This window comes from Mytilus galloprovincialis, chromosome 10, assembly GCF_965363235.1.
Source record: "Mytilus galloprovincialis chromosome 10, xbMytGall1.hap1.1, whole genome shotgun sequence".
NCBI classification, from domain to species: domain Eukaryota; kingdom Metazoa; phylum Mollusca; class Bivalvia; order Mytilida; family Mytilidae; genus Mytilus; species Mytilus galloprovincialis.
In genome coordinates this window covers 55,873,735-55,888,131 of record NC_134847.1, presented here as the reverse complement: position 1 = coordinate 55,888,131, position 14,397 = coordinate 55,873,735, and the positions used below count along the sequence as shown (strand labels likewise).

General features: G+C 31.2%; 1 protein-coding gene across 1 annotated transcript in view; it reads right to left on the bottom strand.

Annotated features, from left to right (window-relative positions):
- LOC143049532 (uncharacterized) overlaps window positions 1-14,397 on the bottom strand; it is a 95,062-nt gene that overhangs the window by 46,884 nt on the left and 33,781 nt on the right. Inside the window, exons 8-19 of the mRNA XM_076223139.1 lie at window positions 14,229-14,375; window positions 13,485-13,729; window positions 12,866-13,055; window positions 12,079-12,179; window positions 7,824-8,040; window positions 6,015-6,158; window positions 5,176-5,402; window positions 4,359-4,563; window positions 3,787-3,893; window positions 2,955-3,174; window positions 2,137-2,298; window positions 1,375-1,622 (exon numbers count right to left, since the gene is read on the bottom strand). Coding sequence (XP_076079254.1) covers window positions 1,375-1,622; window positions 2,137-2,298; window positions 2,955-3,174; window positions 3,787-3,893; window positions 4,359-4,563; window positions 5,176-5,402; window positions 6,015-6,158; window positions 7,824-8,040; window positions 12,079-12,179; window positions 12,866-13,055; window positions 13,485-13,729; window positions 14,229-14,375 — 2,213 coding nt within the window. The remainder of the gene's footprint in view (window positions 1-1,374; window positions 1,623-2,136; window positions 2,299-2,954; window positions 3,175-3,786; window positions 3,894-4,358; window positions 4,564-5,175; window positions 5,403-6,014; window positions 6,159-7,823; window positions 8,041-12,078; window positions 12,180-12,865; window positions 13,056-13,484; window positions 13,730-14,228; window positions 14,376-14,397) is intronic.

Below are 14,397 nucleotides of genomic sequence, written 5' to 3'. Positions count from 1 at the left end.
AGGTGATTCATTTTTTCATGAATTTCTCACTTTGACAAAACATTCATATTAAACATGTTAAAGAAAGGCTATCTTGAACATTTTCAATATATTTTACATTAGTAATGTTTCAACTCACGAGAGTCAGGTAATATAAAATGGTTAAGAACATTAATTGGTCATTAACATTAATTATTGTGGAGAGGGTATACATAGGCTATGCCTGTTGCCCATTCCAATTCAATTTATTTGAATAAAATATTGTTTAAACTAAAAAAAAAATTAAACTTAACATTAATTATCTTGAAAGACTTGTCGAATCTCTTGTTCTATTTGTATCTGGCATTATTAATAAATAAACTTTTATTTGATCATATTAAAATTCCTAAGCAATCACACAAAAAGACCAATCTATCTAAAAATATGTTTCCTCTTACAGCAATTTTTATATTCACAATTACCCATCTAGCTTTCGTAGCTCTTTTAGCAACATATTAAACTAGAGGCTTTCAAGAGCCTGTATCGCTCACCTGATTCTACTTGGCTTTTTGAAATCAAATAAAAAAAGATAAAATTTGGCTACAAAGTAACAACACTTGGCCAGCACCTCATTAAGAAAGGAATAATTATGCTATGTTTGGTTTCATTCAATTAAGTTGTTCTCTAAAAGAAGACATTTGTATGTATTTCCAATAGGGTCCTATGTTAAACTAAGTCCCCCCGCTGGCAGCCATCTTGGATAATGGATCGGCTACAAAGTAGCAACACTTGGTCAACATGTCATAAGGAACATTCATGCTATGTTTGACTTCATCTTTCAATGGTTCTCTTGTATGTATTTCCCATTGGGTACTGTGTTAAACTAAGTCCCTCTCTGGCGGCCATCTTGAATGATGGATCAGCTACAAAGTAACAACACTTGGTCAGCACCTCATTAGGAACATTCATGCCATGTTTGGTTTCATTCCGTTCAGTGGTTCTCTAAAAGAAGTCATTTGTATGCATTTCCCATATGGTTCTATGTTAAACTAAGTACCCCACTGGCCGCCATCTTGGATGATGGATCGGCTACAAAGTAACAACACTTAGTCAGCACCACATAAGGAACATTCATGGCATGTTTGGTTTCATTCCATTCAGTGGTTCTCTAGAAGAAGTTCAGAATGTAAAAAGTTAACGCCAACGCCGACGCCAGAACGACGGACGCCAAGTGATGAGAAAAGCTCACTTGGCCCTTTGGGCCAGGTGAGCTAAAAATAAACCATTTACTAGAATACATAAAAATATGGAACTGTTTTTCACATATCATACTTGATGTAATTAAAGAATCTATATCTTTGTATAACTAATGACCAGTAATTTAGCTGTGGTTATTTGTTAATATAATAAAAGTACCCGATATGACCCCATTCTGTCCTTTATACTGTTTTTAACACACAAATTCAGTGGCAGTTGGCCCTGTGTATTAGATGTACGACTTTTAACTTCGAAATAGGAGCTTCCTGTTCCCGTAACGGTTCCTATGGTGATGTCACCCAGGGTAACATCATTACACATTATTTCCTCAATACAATCACCAAAAATCTTAGTTTCTTCTATCTGCAAATTGCTTATTATCTTTTCACATTGTGGTGGATAATTCGCTGTAAAAAAAGGGAATAACTTTATAAATTTCATGCTTTTCTGGATTTACCTTCATCAGGAATGTTGAATGCTCTATGTTTGAAAGCCAATAAATTCATAGTTATTAGTCACCTTTGAAATACAAATTAAACCATGTGCTCATACAATATAGTTCAACATAGGTATGTAATCAGTAACTCAGAGGTTCTAAAGGTTTTTAGGTCCTCAGAGGTCTTTTGGTCAAGAAATTATTGAAGCGTTATTGATCCAATCAATGTTTTTAAAGCAGTTCTTTACATTATGAGTATGTGAAAATTCTTACATTTTCATTAGTCATTTAGTCTAGTAAATGATGACATATTTCTGGACCAAACCATTAAATAAACTTTGAAAGATTTAACTTTCAATTAGAATAAAGCTATAAGCAAAACTTTAGGTGGAAATAACCTTCATTGTATTTCATTTATACACAAAGATAGAACCAGTATTTATAAATGTCAAATATATTCAATAAACAGGCACCAGCTCACTTACTATTAACTGCTACAGAAACATCTAGTATCGTTCTCTGTGTTAGGTTACCAGTTTGAAACATCACAAGATCTGATACATAAACTTGGAAACGAAAACTTTTGGAATTTCGTGGTATTGGTTTGGCAACTATTACTTGTCCATTTCCATTGACAGAAAATATCCCTGAAAACACATGAAGCAGGAACTATAAAATTTGTGTAACATTTTACTTTTTTTTGTTATAATTTTCATCTAAAATTTAAAAAAAAATGTTTTTTAACATAGCATTAATTTTCTTATCTTAGGATTTTAATATATCTGAATGAAAATTATTATGACAAAGGTTTTGAATCTGGCTAAAGTAAATAAATGCACTAAAAAATGTTTGTTTGCATCTCAATCCTGACTTATATATTTTTGAGTTTAGTATGACGTCCATTATCACTGAACTAATGCTATTTTTGTTTGGCGGACAGATGAAGCATGCATCCAGGTGCAAGATTTTCTTGATGTATTGAAGACCCATTAGTGGCCTACAGCTGTTTTCTGCTCTTTTGTCAGGTTGTTGTCTCTTTGACACATTTTCTTTTTCCATTCTAAATTTTATTACGCATTGTAATCAAGAACTATACTTTACAACAAAAGTTTTAGTTAATTATAGCCTTATAAAATATATTCAGTCCTGACAAAAAAATATATTTACTTAACTGAGGCTATAGCAGTAATGGAAAAGATGGGTTATGAAGTATTTTATTAACTAAGGACTTTTTTTCCTACTTCTTTGTTTCCATGATTTATAATGCACTGGATCAATGCCTTTAAATAATGAAAAAAATTACCTTCGTTGTCTCCTGTAATGTTGTATATTATAGTCCTATATTTGACTTTCATGTCATAGTCCCAGCATATAAGGCTTGTAACAATTGCACCAACAGGTGTGGTTAGATTAACATTAGCAGGTATAATATTAGATGGATTCAAACACACTGGTGGATCATTTTCATCAATAACTGTTATGTAGACAGTCGTAGTGTCAGACAGGCCACCATCATCTGTAACCTAAAAGATAATCAATAATTTCTTTTTAATAATATTTACAATAATAAATGAGACTTTGTTAGTTTTGTATGATTCTTAATTTTAGTTCATTTATTCATGTTGCAGTTTTAAGTGTGATGTCCATTATCACTGAACCAGTTCACTTTTTTATTTAGGGGCCAGCTGATACACGTCTCCTTGTGCAGGATTTTCTCGATGTATTGAGGACTCATTGGTGGCCCTCAGCTGTTTTGTGATCTTTGGTCGGGTTGTTGTCTCTTTGAAACATTCCAAATTTCTGTTCTCAATTTAACTGAAAGGTAAATTCACTTGGTTTTATTAGGCTCATACTTCTTATTTCTTATTTTCAACTCTGGGCAGAATTTTACAATATAACATTGTAATCAATACATGTATCATTTCAGTGTGCATGACACTTGTTTCTAGTATAACTTACATAAGGAACCCTAACATCAAATGTTAACTGAATTAATAAATACAAAAATTATAAAACATTTAAACAGAACTTAACTGGGAGCCTTTAAACTATGGTGGTTGATTATTGTCATATTGTTTAATGACCGATAGCTTTAGAAGAGTAATTGAGTACATTAAAATAAAAAGTAACCTCACCTTTAACTGTAAGCTAAATTCATGAACACTTGAGGCATTGAGTGGAATCTGTCCAAGTCTGATCTCTCCTTTGTCTTGGTCCATGTTAAATATAAACTGTCCATCATCTGAGAAAATAGAAATATACTTGACTCGAAGTCAACTCAAACACTTCCCCCTTAAAATTTCTTAATACTGCTGTTACAAATGTATCTCAAAATTCCTCTTATATGACATTACATGTAATTATGTCTATCCATTCTAAACTTTGTGATAAAGATAGATGTTTATACAGACAAAAGAAAATCCATCTTATTGCTTTTGTATTTTGGCTGGTGGTCACAAAAAACTGTTAATTTTCGACATAAGAAAACTGCATGTGTATTATACTGCTAGAAAGTGTAAAAAGTAAATCACATAAAGGATATTTTGACAAAACACAATAAAATTTAATCAATTTGCCCCTAATGGTAGCTGAAAATGACTTTTTGACACCTGACAGTAAAGGACATTTCTATCCCTGTACATTCTCACGAGCACTTGTCAAATTTAAGTTTTATAAACTTTTAAATTATTAGTCTGACTAAACCTACCAATAAAGTATCGCAATGTTTTGAACTGATTGACTGTATCCTGGTCTTCAGCTGTTACCACTCCAATCACTGTACCTGGGAAAGCCTTCTCTGATACAGTAAAGTTACGAAGCCTTACAAAGTATGGATTGCTGTTAACATCCCTCACTATTATTGACATCTGTATAGGGGTCTGTCCTACTTCATTTACAGCAAACACTTCAAACTGAAAAGCAATCAATCAAATACATTCATTAAATACCTTGTTAAAATATCTGCAACCTCTGTTTAAAATATTAGATATAAAAGTTTATTTTTTATATTTTTTGAAATATGATTTCTTAAACAGTAGTCAATACTTAAAACATAACCTCAAAGAATATGTTTGTCATTGACATTGTATATAAATATCTGAGACTTGTCATACCGTATAGTGGGTTATTTTCCGAGGGTGTAAATTTTCGCTTATTTTCGCGGATAGAACAATATCGCCAAAATTAATTTGACTAATTTAAAAGTGTACATGCAAAGGTATTGATAAAAGTTTTGAATCTGCCAAAATAATAACCGCCAAAATATTTCGTATACCTTATTCAATGAAAGTCGTAAAATTTTACACCCGCGAAAATGACCCGCTATACGGTATAAGTAGACATATGTTGGAGTTTGACAATTTTAAAGTTACCTACTCATGCATGCAACATCCACACTTATAGGTTCAATATTTTGTTAAATTCCATAATTCTGATCTAACTTAAAGATGGAATTTATATATAGATATTTTATTGAAAATATCTTCTCTGTTATGAATATTTCTGCAATTCTAATTTTATCATACCTGTAGCGTACGAACTTTTCCCACCAAGCTGGTAATAGGACAGACCACAAGTTTACCATCATATGTTCCTGTGACATTAAATAGTCCTGCGTCTGCTGATGATCCCTGAATAGTATAATTAACAACTCCACCTTGAGGATCAACACAACCTGTTATTATGGTATCACAATTTATACTGTCTTCATTCTTCTGAACTTCAATCTCTGATCCACATCTTGGTGGGTAAACTGAAAAAATATATTCATTGTCTTAAAATAATATTCAATAGTTCAATGTAGTTTATACTCTTGACCATTTGTGTTTTGTTGGATACAGGGGATATGGGTTTTCATAAAGAATTTGAAAAATACCTACATGGGAATAAAGAAGTCAAAATATTTTTAAATTGAGTTTCAAAAGAACTTTTTTATTCAAGTACCAAGTTATGTTATTAAAACACAAGTTTGTTTCTTATTAAAGCCTTCATCCCAAAATGATGTACAGTTGTTGCCTAATAATAGTCATAATCGTTATATGAAAATCATCATAAAAATGAAATGTCAAGGAGGAAATCACAACCATATTGGAGTAAAAAAGAAAACAAAATGTCCCCCAAAAAAATTAGTCCACAGAATATTTCTCTTAAAACTTAAAGGTTTCCCAAAGTTGACCCAAACATTTCTTTTTTGCTAGAGAAAAAAGTCATACTAGGAGGAATCTTCACTTAAAGGGTTGGTTTGATGTACATGTACATTGCACTATCCAATATGGGTGGAATTACTGGTATTCATTTTATGTCTTATTTTATGATTTTGTCTTTTAAAATGTCACAATAATTCCATACAAAAACAATTACTTACAACTGAAATAAACTTTGACATTGACACTAGCTGTCAGTCCACTCCGATCTGTAACCTTCACATTGAACTCAAACAAGTTTTTGCCAGCCTCTGGTTGTTTACGTAATCTGAGGTCACCACTAAATTGACCTATATCAAACGTATCTGAAAAGAATTTTACAACATGTATAAACAAAATCTTGGTTTTCAAAAATATGCATCAAGTTTTTCCATTATCCAATGCAGCACTTAAGGGGGCTCGCGGGTCTAAATCATTTTTTTTATTTAATATAAGATTTTGCTATTTTTTTCTATAGATAGCTTTATCTTATACCTAATAGAAAAATTAAATAAAAAAGAGGGGCCACCGATCATTTACACTCACAATCTGCCTTCGAAAGAAGCATACAATTTTGTAAAGGTACTATTTTTTCTGTTGAACTAATAGGAGAAAAAAGAGGTAATATCGAAATAAAAAAAAGAAATTAATTACAGAAATCTGTTAAATTTTACAATTATTTAGTTAATGTATAGCTTATTTGAAAACAATAATAAAAAATATAGGTCACAGATGAGTAAAAAAAGATATTTCAATTTTAATGCCAAAAAATATCATTTTTGCACCAAAGGGAGATAATTTGGAGCTTTTTCAATGATATAAACATTTTAAAAGTCATCTGGGGCCAAACCTAATCGATTTTTTTGGTTAATTTTTGTATCATATCATAAAGAAATAACTAATAGTGTAATAAATAAAATTTGTTATGAAAAAACATATGTTTAATTTTTTGCTGAAATTTTTGTACCCGCGAGCCTCCTTAAAACCACAAAAAAACATATATATTAATGATGTCTTCAATTGCTTACATCCACACTTTGGTGGATAGTTGTCTCATTGGTAAATACATGTTACATACCACTTTGTTCCCCTAATCAAGCCATTCAATACTTTATAGAGCATGACTTACCCTACTTTTATAAAAGTGTCTCCTTAAATTCCTTTTTTTTTTGGTAAACAAGTCAAAATAAACAAGATAAAATAAGAATCTGTCTAAAGATACAAATGCCTCCCCCCTCCCCCCTCAACCTTTTCAACTTTATAAGTTAAAAAGTGACATAATTCTATAACAGTGAAAATGACAAAATATATCACTACCTAAATTTGAACTCTTGTCTGAGTGTTGTGGTTCTTAGCATTGTGTATTAGTTTCATAATATTTGGATAACAAAACTCAAGTAAGAGTGCGGACTGCGGAAACAAAAAAATGTTCAATTTTCCAAGTTAAAAAGGGGCATAACTGTAGAATGATAAGTGACTTGCTTCCCAAATTCTGTCTGCATGTTGTGCTTCTAAGCATTGTGTACGTGTTTCATAAAACAAATTTGCATAATTAAGGCAAACTAAAGTTAGTGTGAAAAAATAAGGGATAGAATGATCAAAGGACTCAGAAATGGATGGAAAGATGGAAGGTCAAGGACAGCTCATAATGCCCATGTTGCCTACAGTATGGGCATAAACTATTCAGGGGTTTATACATGTACATGCATGTATATCTGTACGGTCAGCTTTATAACCTTTTGTTCCACCATCTTTTTTTCACACTTATATTTGAATAAATTGATTTGTTTAGTGTCTTTCACTTTGAAGATTTCTGTAGGTAATAAACATACTTAACATGGCCATTAGATTTAGCTCACATTAATTCAATTCAAACTCAGCATGAAATGTATGTATCTATATATGCAATATCTACAGAGGCAAAAACTTTCAACTTAAAATTTATGTCAATGAGGTTTATAGATGGTTAAGATTTAACATTAATATAATACCTAAAACTGCTTGTGTACCATCTATCTCATATTTAGTCTGATCACCGGTGTCTGGGTCAGTACAGTTAACCTTGCCAATCGTAGTACCAGGAGTTTCAGATGCATCAATGTTAATAATATAGGTTCCATTGACATAGTGACACACTGGTTTCTCATTAACATCAATGATTCTGACAGTGGGAAAAGCAGTGACAGCAAGTCCTTCCGAGTCTGTAACCTGAAAATATCAGCAGAAAAATGTAAAATCATAAGGAAATTATAAGGCATATATTATAGGACTATGGTTTGCCTTATTCAGAGGAAATTTAAAAATGTCAGTTAAGGTTGGGAACAAGCCCCAAATGAGGGACCATATAGATCTTTTGAATGAATTTAAATAGTGTTTTTTACAAGCAAAGTTATCACTTGAAATGTACCCCATTAAAGGGATAGTCATTACATTGAGTGGTTACCTCTCATTTGAGGGTTTTTCCCCAATATATTCTCTGTTATGAATATTTCTGCAATCAAATTCCAAAAAAGATTTGATCTTTCTGAAACACAAAATACATTTATAACTTTTATATATCTATGGATGCCAAATTTTCCAACTGCATAGGTTAGTCTGTACTCAGAGTAGTTTTTGAGGTGCCGTATTTGTCCATTTGTTATGATGAACTATAATAAGGTTGGGGCACTCAACTAAATGGGGAAGACATGCTCATATTTGTCAGACGTTTTGGTACTAGTATATTGGAGAGATATTTGCCATAATGCCATTCATGCCATTAATGGGCATTGTTTAAAAAAAAGAAATATTAGATATCCTGTGTGTCTGAGTCTAGCTGTACAAAGTTTCTTATTTGAACACAAAAAGAATCCCTCGTCTCTTAAACTAATTCCATCACATTAAACACTAAAGTAAGATGTCTATACTGTTGGATGTAACTGTTTCTGACGCGATTTTAAGTGTGTAAAATAACATTGGACACACAAAAAAACAGTCCATCTCGGAACTGAACTTAATAAATTTGTTTACTATTGGTTCCCTATTTTATATATTAGATGGGTAACCATGGCAATGTATATTCTATTTTTCATTATTACATTGGACTGATTATAGATAGATAGCTCTGATAGATGTAATTCTATTGTATTTCCAAATCAACACGGTAACTAATTAAATTCAATCAATGTTAATCTTTAAAATCATACATCTGCACTGATTTACGAACTCGTCAACGAAATTTTATATATACATGAACCTATAATGCAAGTTTCATAAAATACTTGCGAGATTTCTACGCATAAGAATCTAGCAACATAATTTTCCATAAAATAAATATATCCAAGAGACGTACATTACTCTTTAAAAATAATTGATTGGTACCGACTGAGATATAAATCTGCAATATCAAATTTTATTTAAAAATCTGGCAATATATGTACACATGAGAATGTTTATTATGCAATTTTCTATATAGCTGCGGAACCGTAACTCTTATGGTCCTTTTTTTTATTTTTTTTTTATTTTGCGGACCATCTGCAAATAGTCAAAAAATAACATAAGGACCTAAGAGCTACGGTTCCGCAGCTATTTTCTATAGAGATAATAGATATTTCCAAGTGGTGTAACTCTTTGAAAAAATATTAATTGATCTGCACTGGCATTGGCAATCCAAGACATTGACGATTTAAAATTAAAATGTAAACCTATGTTTTAAGTTTCATAAAATTATGGCAAGAATATTGTACACATTAGAGCACTAATGTTGCAATTTTCCTTATAATTATCATCGTGTGATGTCTACTGCTATGCTGACGGTTTTCACTGTTGAGTTTTTATTCAGGTGTTTACTCAGATTTTAAAAAGAATGTGCTGTGGATTGATTTTAGGTATCTAGTTTTTTTTTTGTCAAGGCTAATAGTAATACTACGATTTTTTACTGTTTCCGATTACTTTGAGATTTTTGTATTCTCAGATCTGCAGTGACATCACAACATGTAACTGACCAATCAATGATTAGCATATGTGTTATATAACAATGCTGAGAGGTAATGCGGATAAGAATCCTCTAGATTTTCCATACACTTCAAAGCAATTAATTTAATTGATATATATTGACGCCAGTTGAATCTAGTAATTTTACCCACTTAATATTGTTAAAGACACTATATAATATCTCCATTTTGATTTTTATCATACTATATCCAGAGACATATATACATGTATATATGTCTCTGCTATATCCTAGCTCTGGTTAAAAAATAATCAACAATAAATAATCAGTTATCACCTCCAAATAGATGAAAAATCTAGAGGAATCCTATCTGCATCACCCCTTGAAAAATTTAAATGCCAGGATGTCCGGATCTGAGAATAACATGTAAAAAAAAACGGCGTCATTTCGTATGAAATAAAAATTGGATCAGTTTACGGACCGGAAATGACTATAAAATCCTGAAATCAGTATTTTCTGAAGTCGTGGTTCTTGTGATTGCTTGAATCATAAAAAAAGTTATTTAATACTTTTTAGTACTAAAAATTACTAGTAAATAGTTTAAGTTTGGTGTTTCATTGCTGAAATTGTTAGAGTTTGATTAATTTCAGATTGGCACCTACATGACCTAGTTTGTACAAAATGCATTATTTTTTTTAAATAAAATGCAAAATTTAGGATTAAATATAAAAAAGTTAAGACTGTTTCCATCTTCATGTATAAACTAAAGGATTTATATAAAATCATGGTTGACGATGCATGAACTTGCAAGCCCGACAGGAAATCGCTTGAATACCTGGACGTGTCACCTCACACCCCTCACAATACCTTTGGAAGTAATACCTTTAGCCATGCTGGTGATCAGATGAGGGAAGATCAAAATATATTTGAAAAAAGTTTATTACTTTAAAGAATTATGAACAAATTTGATTTTCGAAAACAATTTTCACGGAACACTTAATTATGATTTCAACTTTGACTTTTCACCTAATTTCAATATCAACAGTTTAAAAACAACAGACCATGGTATTTAAAAAAAAAGTAAGAATATTTTCCATATCAAGTTAGTTAGTCGGATTAAACAACCATACGATTGACAAGATATCGACACGCAATTACGACTACATCGGTTACTGTAGTTTTGTTTCTTTGTGGTTTATAGACATATCGTTTTTATTCATCGGGAAAGAAGACAAGATGGCGGATCTCGGAGAATTGATACTCTAAATTTAAAATCGATGGTGATCGCTTATCTAGCGGAATAAAACTTTAATATCTATGAATTTGAGCATTTTTATACAGAATGAACATAATAACAATTTTTGATTTTTTTGCGAAGTTTCCCTTTAAACTGGATAAATAGCTTTCTTGAATAAGATATTATGAAATTTTTCAAATCATAATCAATAATATAATAGCAAAAACCGGTGATGACTAAATTGTCTAAAATTAGATATGATTTAACACTCAAGCAATGCTGGAATCAGCATATTAAAAAAAAACAAGAATTTAATTTTTTACGAAATTCAACAAAAGTTTATACCATTGTTTATAGGACCATTGGGACCACAATGTGGTATTGTCTAAATAATAATGAAAATAAATACAGGTTTAGATTCAGCATTTTAAAGAGCCTTACATGTATTTATATATGTTGAAATCAAACACAGTTTAAATTTGGACCCCATCACATTATAAATACCACTTTTGGATATTAAAAGTGGCGATAACTCAACAAGGAGGAAAGCTAAAATCGTGAAAATTGAACGTGACCTTCATTTAGTCACAGGAAACAACATATCTAAATTTGGAAAAAAAAATTTTATTACCTTTAAGGTCGAAAGAGACTGATTAAGGTCAAACTGTAAGTATGTGTGGGTTCTTTTATAACACTAGACCGTATGCATATATAGCAGGCTCCAGAGATATATGATATCTGTATCTTTTTTAATCATGCGTATAATGCATATTTTTTGTATTTCAAATAATATTCAAAATTACCGACAGATTGTGCCTTGGAATCCTATGCAATTTCCAGTACAGAACTGACACATGTAGGTTCTATTTTACATAAAAAATGTAACATCTGGTAGATAATATATAGTCAAGGTCAAACTAAGTAAAAATAAATTTAGGAAGATATTGGAAGATGTGGTATGTGTGCCAATGAGACAACTCTCCAAGTCACAATTATAAAAGTATATAACAGAGATATATATTTTGCTTTGTAAATTATTTGCTAGAGATTATTTGTCTCAAGTAACATTCTAACTTACCAGAATGGTGAAGTTGTAACGGTTCCTTATTTCAAAATCAAGTTTCCCAGATAGAACAATGCCTGTTCCGTTCAGACTAAAAGGTATGGATTGATCTGTCCCTAAATGAAAAATATGAAATAATATGGAATTAAAAGTAAATATCAATGTTTCTGTTATTTCTTATATTTTCTGAGTCTGAATCCCTTTTTTTAGCATTCATAAGGATGTGCAATCAGTGTATTGAACGACTTAACAACCAAATAATCACTTTTGTTACAATCAAACTCTACTTTGTAAGTTTTTTTTTATTGAAATAAAGTCCAAACATTAAACCATCACCAATCACAAAATAAACATAAACAGGACATTGTGTTTAGAAAATGGGTCCCATAATAAAACAAACAATACTTGAACAGTGTTTAAATGTGTTTCAAAGTTTGTATCAAACTTAGTTAATAGTATTATCCCATTACCTTAGTTTATCAGAAGTTTTAAATATATGAAACAATAGTTTAACTATGTCCAAATCTCAAAAATCCAAAAATTAAGAACTTGAGGCAACCGCATGGACTCCATAAAAATAGGAAAACCCGAATGCGTAGACATGATAAGCAGCTTCTGCTGCTATGCATGCATGAGTGCAGACTGTGTATTCAGTCTTAGACGGTGTGTTTTTCTGCTATGCATGCATCAAATATAGACAATAAGAGTAGTATTCAGTCTCAGACACAGTATTTTAGACGATGAATTATATGAGTATGAAAATAGTATTGTTACAATCAAACAATGGACAAGTTTAACTCACCTAAAAGCTGAATTACCGGAGAAGGAAAATCATCTTCCACCTCAATTGTCAGCACCTCAATTCCAAATGGTGCGTCTTCTGAGACGTTGGTTGTCAATGGCGTATTTAGTATGACAGGAGGTTTGTTAAATACATTAACTGTTGTTACAATGTCAGTTACCCCAAAATCATTCTCCACAGTTCCTGTAACCTTATAATGAAAAATTAATTTATTTAAATATTAAAAAAATTATCGCATTACATTTCTTTTCCATGTACTACACTACTTTTCAATCCTCAATAAATAATTAATGGTGATATACCTTTTTTACCTTTTACATTGATTTCATATTTAATAATGCCAAAAAGAAATTGTCACTTTTTTATTATTTGTGGTGTTCGTCTGTCATGCCAAAACACATTGAGTCAGGATCAGATTTAATGAATTTCTATGGTCAGTAATTCCTCAAACAGGATTTCCACTTAAAATCAAATATGAGACCATATCCACAAAATCTCTACTTGAGTTGAAAAAAAAGTACAACACTACAACATTTACTCATAGCGTTTTGAAGAGCAACTTGCCATACTTATTGTGAAAGTGTGGTCAGTTGGTATTAACATATAAATCTTGACTTACGTCGTATTTAACATTAACATTCTGTAAATATGATTTAACACAAATATCCATGGTAATTTTAGATGCAGATATGGTACAGCTAGTACTTAGATAAGGAGACAATGGCCCAGACAAGCTTTCGCTACATCGGATGTTGCCAGTTTGTGTCTCATTACAAAAGAAAGCAGGAAAACAATTCCCAGGAGGAGTACTCTTGTGTATCATAACCTCTGATGACAAGTTGTAACAGGAAGGTTCGTAGTAATCTGAAATTATAGTAAAAAGTATAACAAAAATACCGAACTCCAAGGAAACTCCAAAAAAAATTAAAGTAAAAAAGTATCACAAAATTACTGAACTCCTAGGGAAAGTATAGTAAAAAGTATAACAAAAGTTCGAATCTCTTAGGAAAATAAAAAAAAAGGAAAGTCTTTTAAACTGACAGAATCGAACGTTTTAATTAACCAGTCAACTGAACGAATGGACAACAACTGAACTATTCCTTGATTGGTACAATAATTTTCCGCAGGAGTAATTTTCAATGGCCATGTTTTCCATTTTTATTTATTTAAATTAGTCTTGAATTTACTAATGGAATCACAGTAACTTCTTTAAAACATAGTAGATAATAATACAGTTAAAAAAAAAGGAAATCAATCTCTCAGACACTATTTCGTTATTTTGTGAAAGTATTTCATTTAGATCAAAGTTGTAATGAATTATAATAAATTGTCGGCTTTAAAAAGAAAAATTAAGCATACTTACCAACGTGTAAAATAAAATCTAGTGTGAATGAAGCAACAGTTCCAGCACTTATCTGAACACTGATATTATAGTCTCCGGCTTGTAGATCTATTTTTGATCCTCTCGTCACAACTATTGTACCCTGGGCACCAAATATAAGTGGAAGTCCTGTAAAATATGTAAAAAGAGT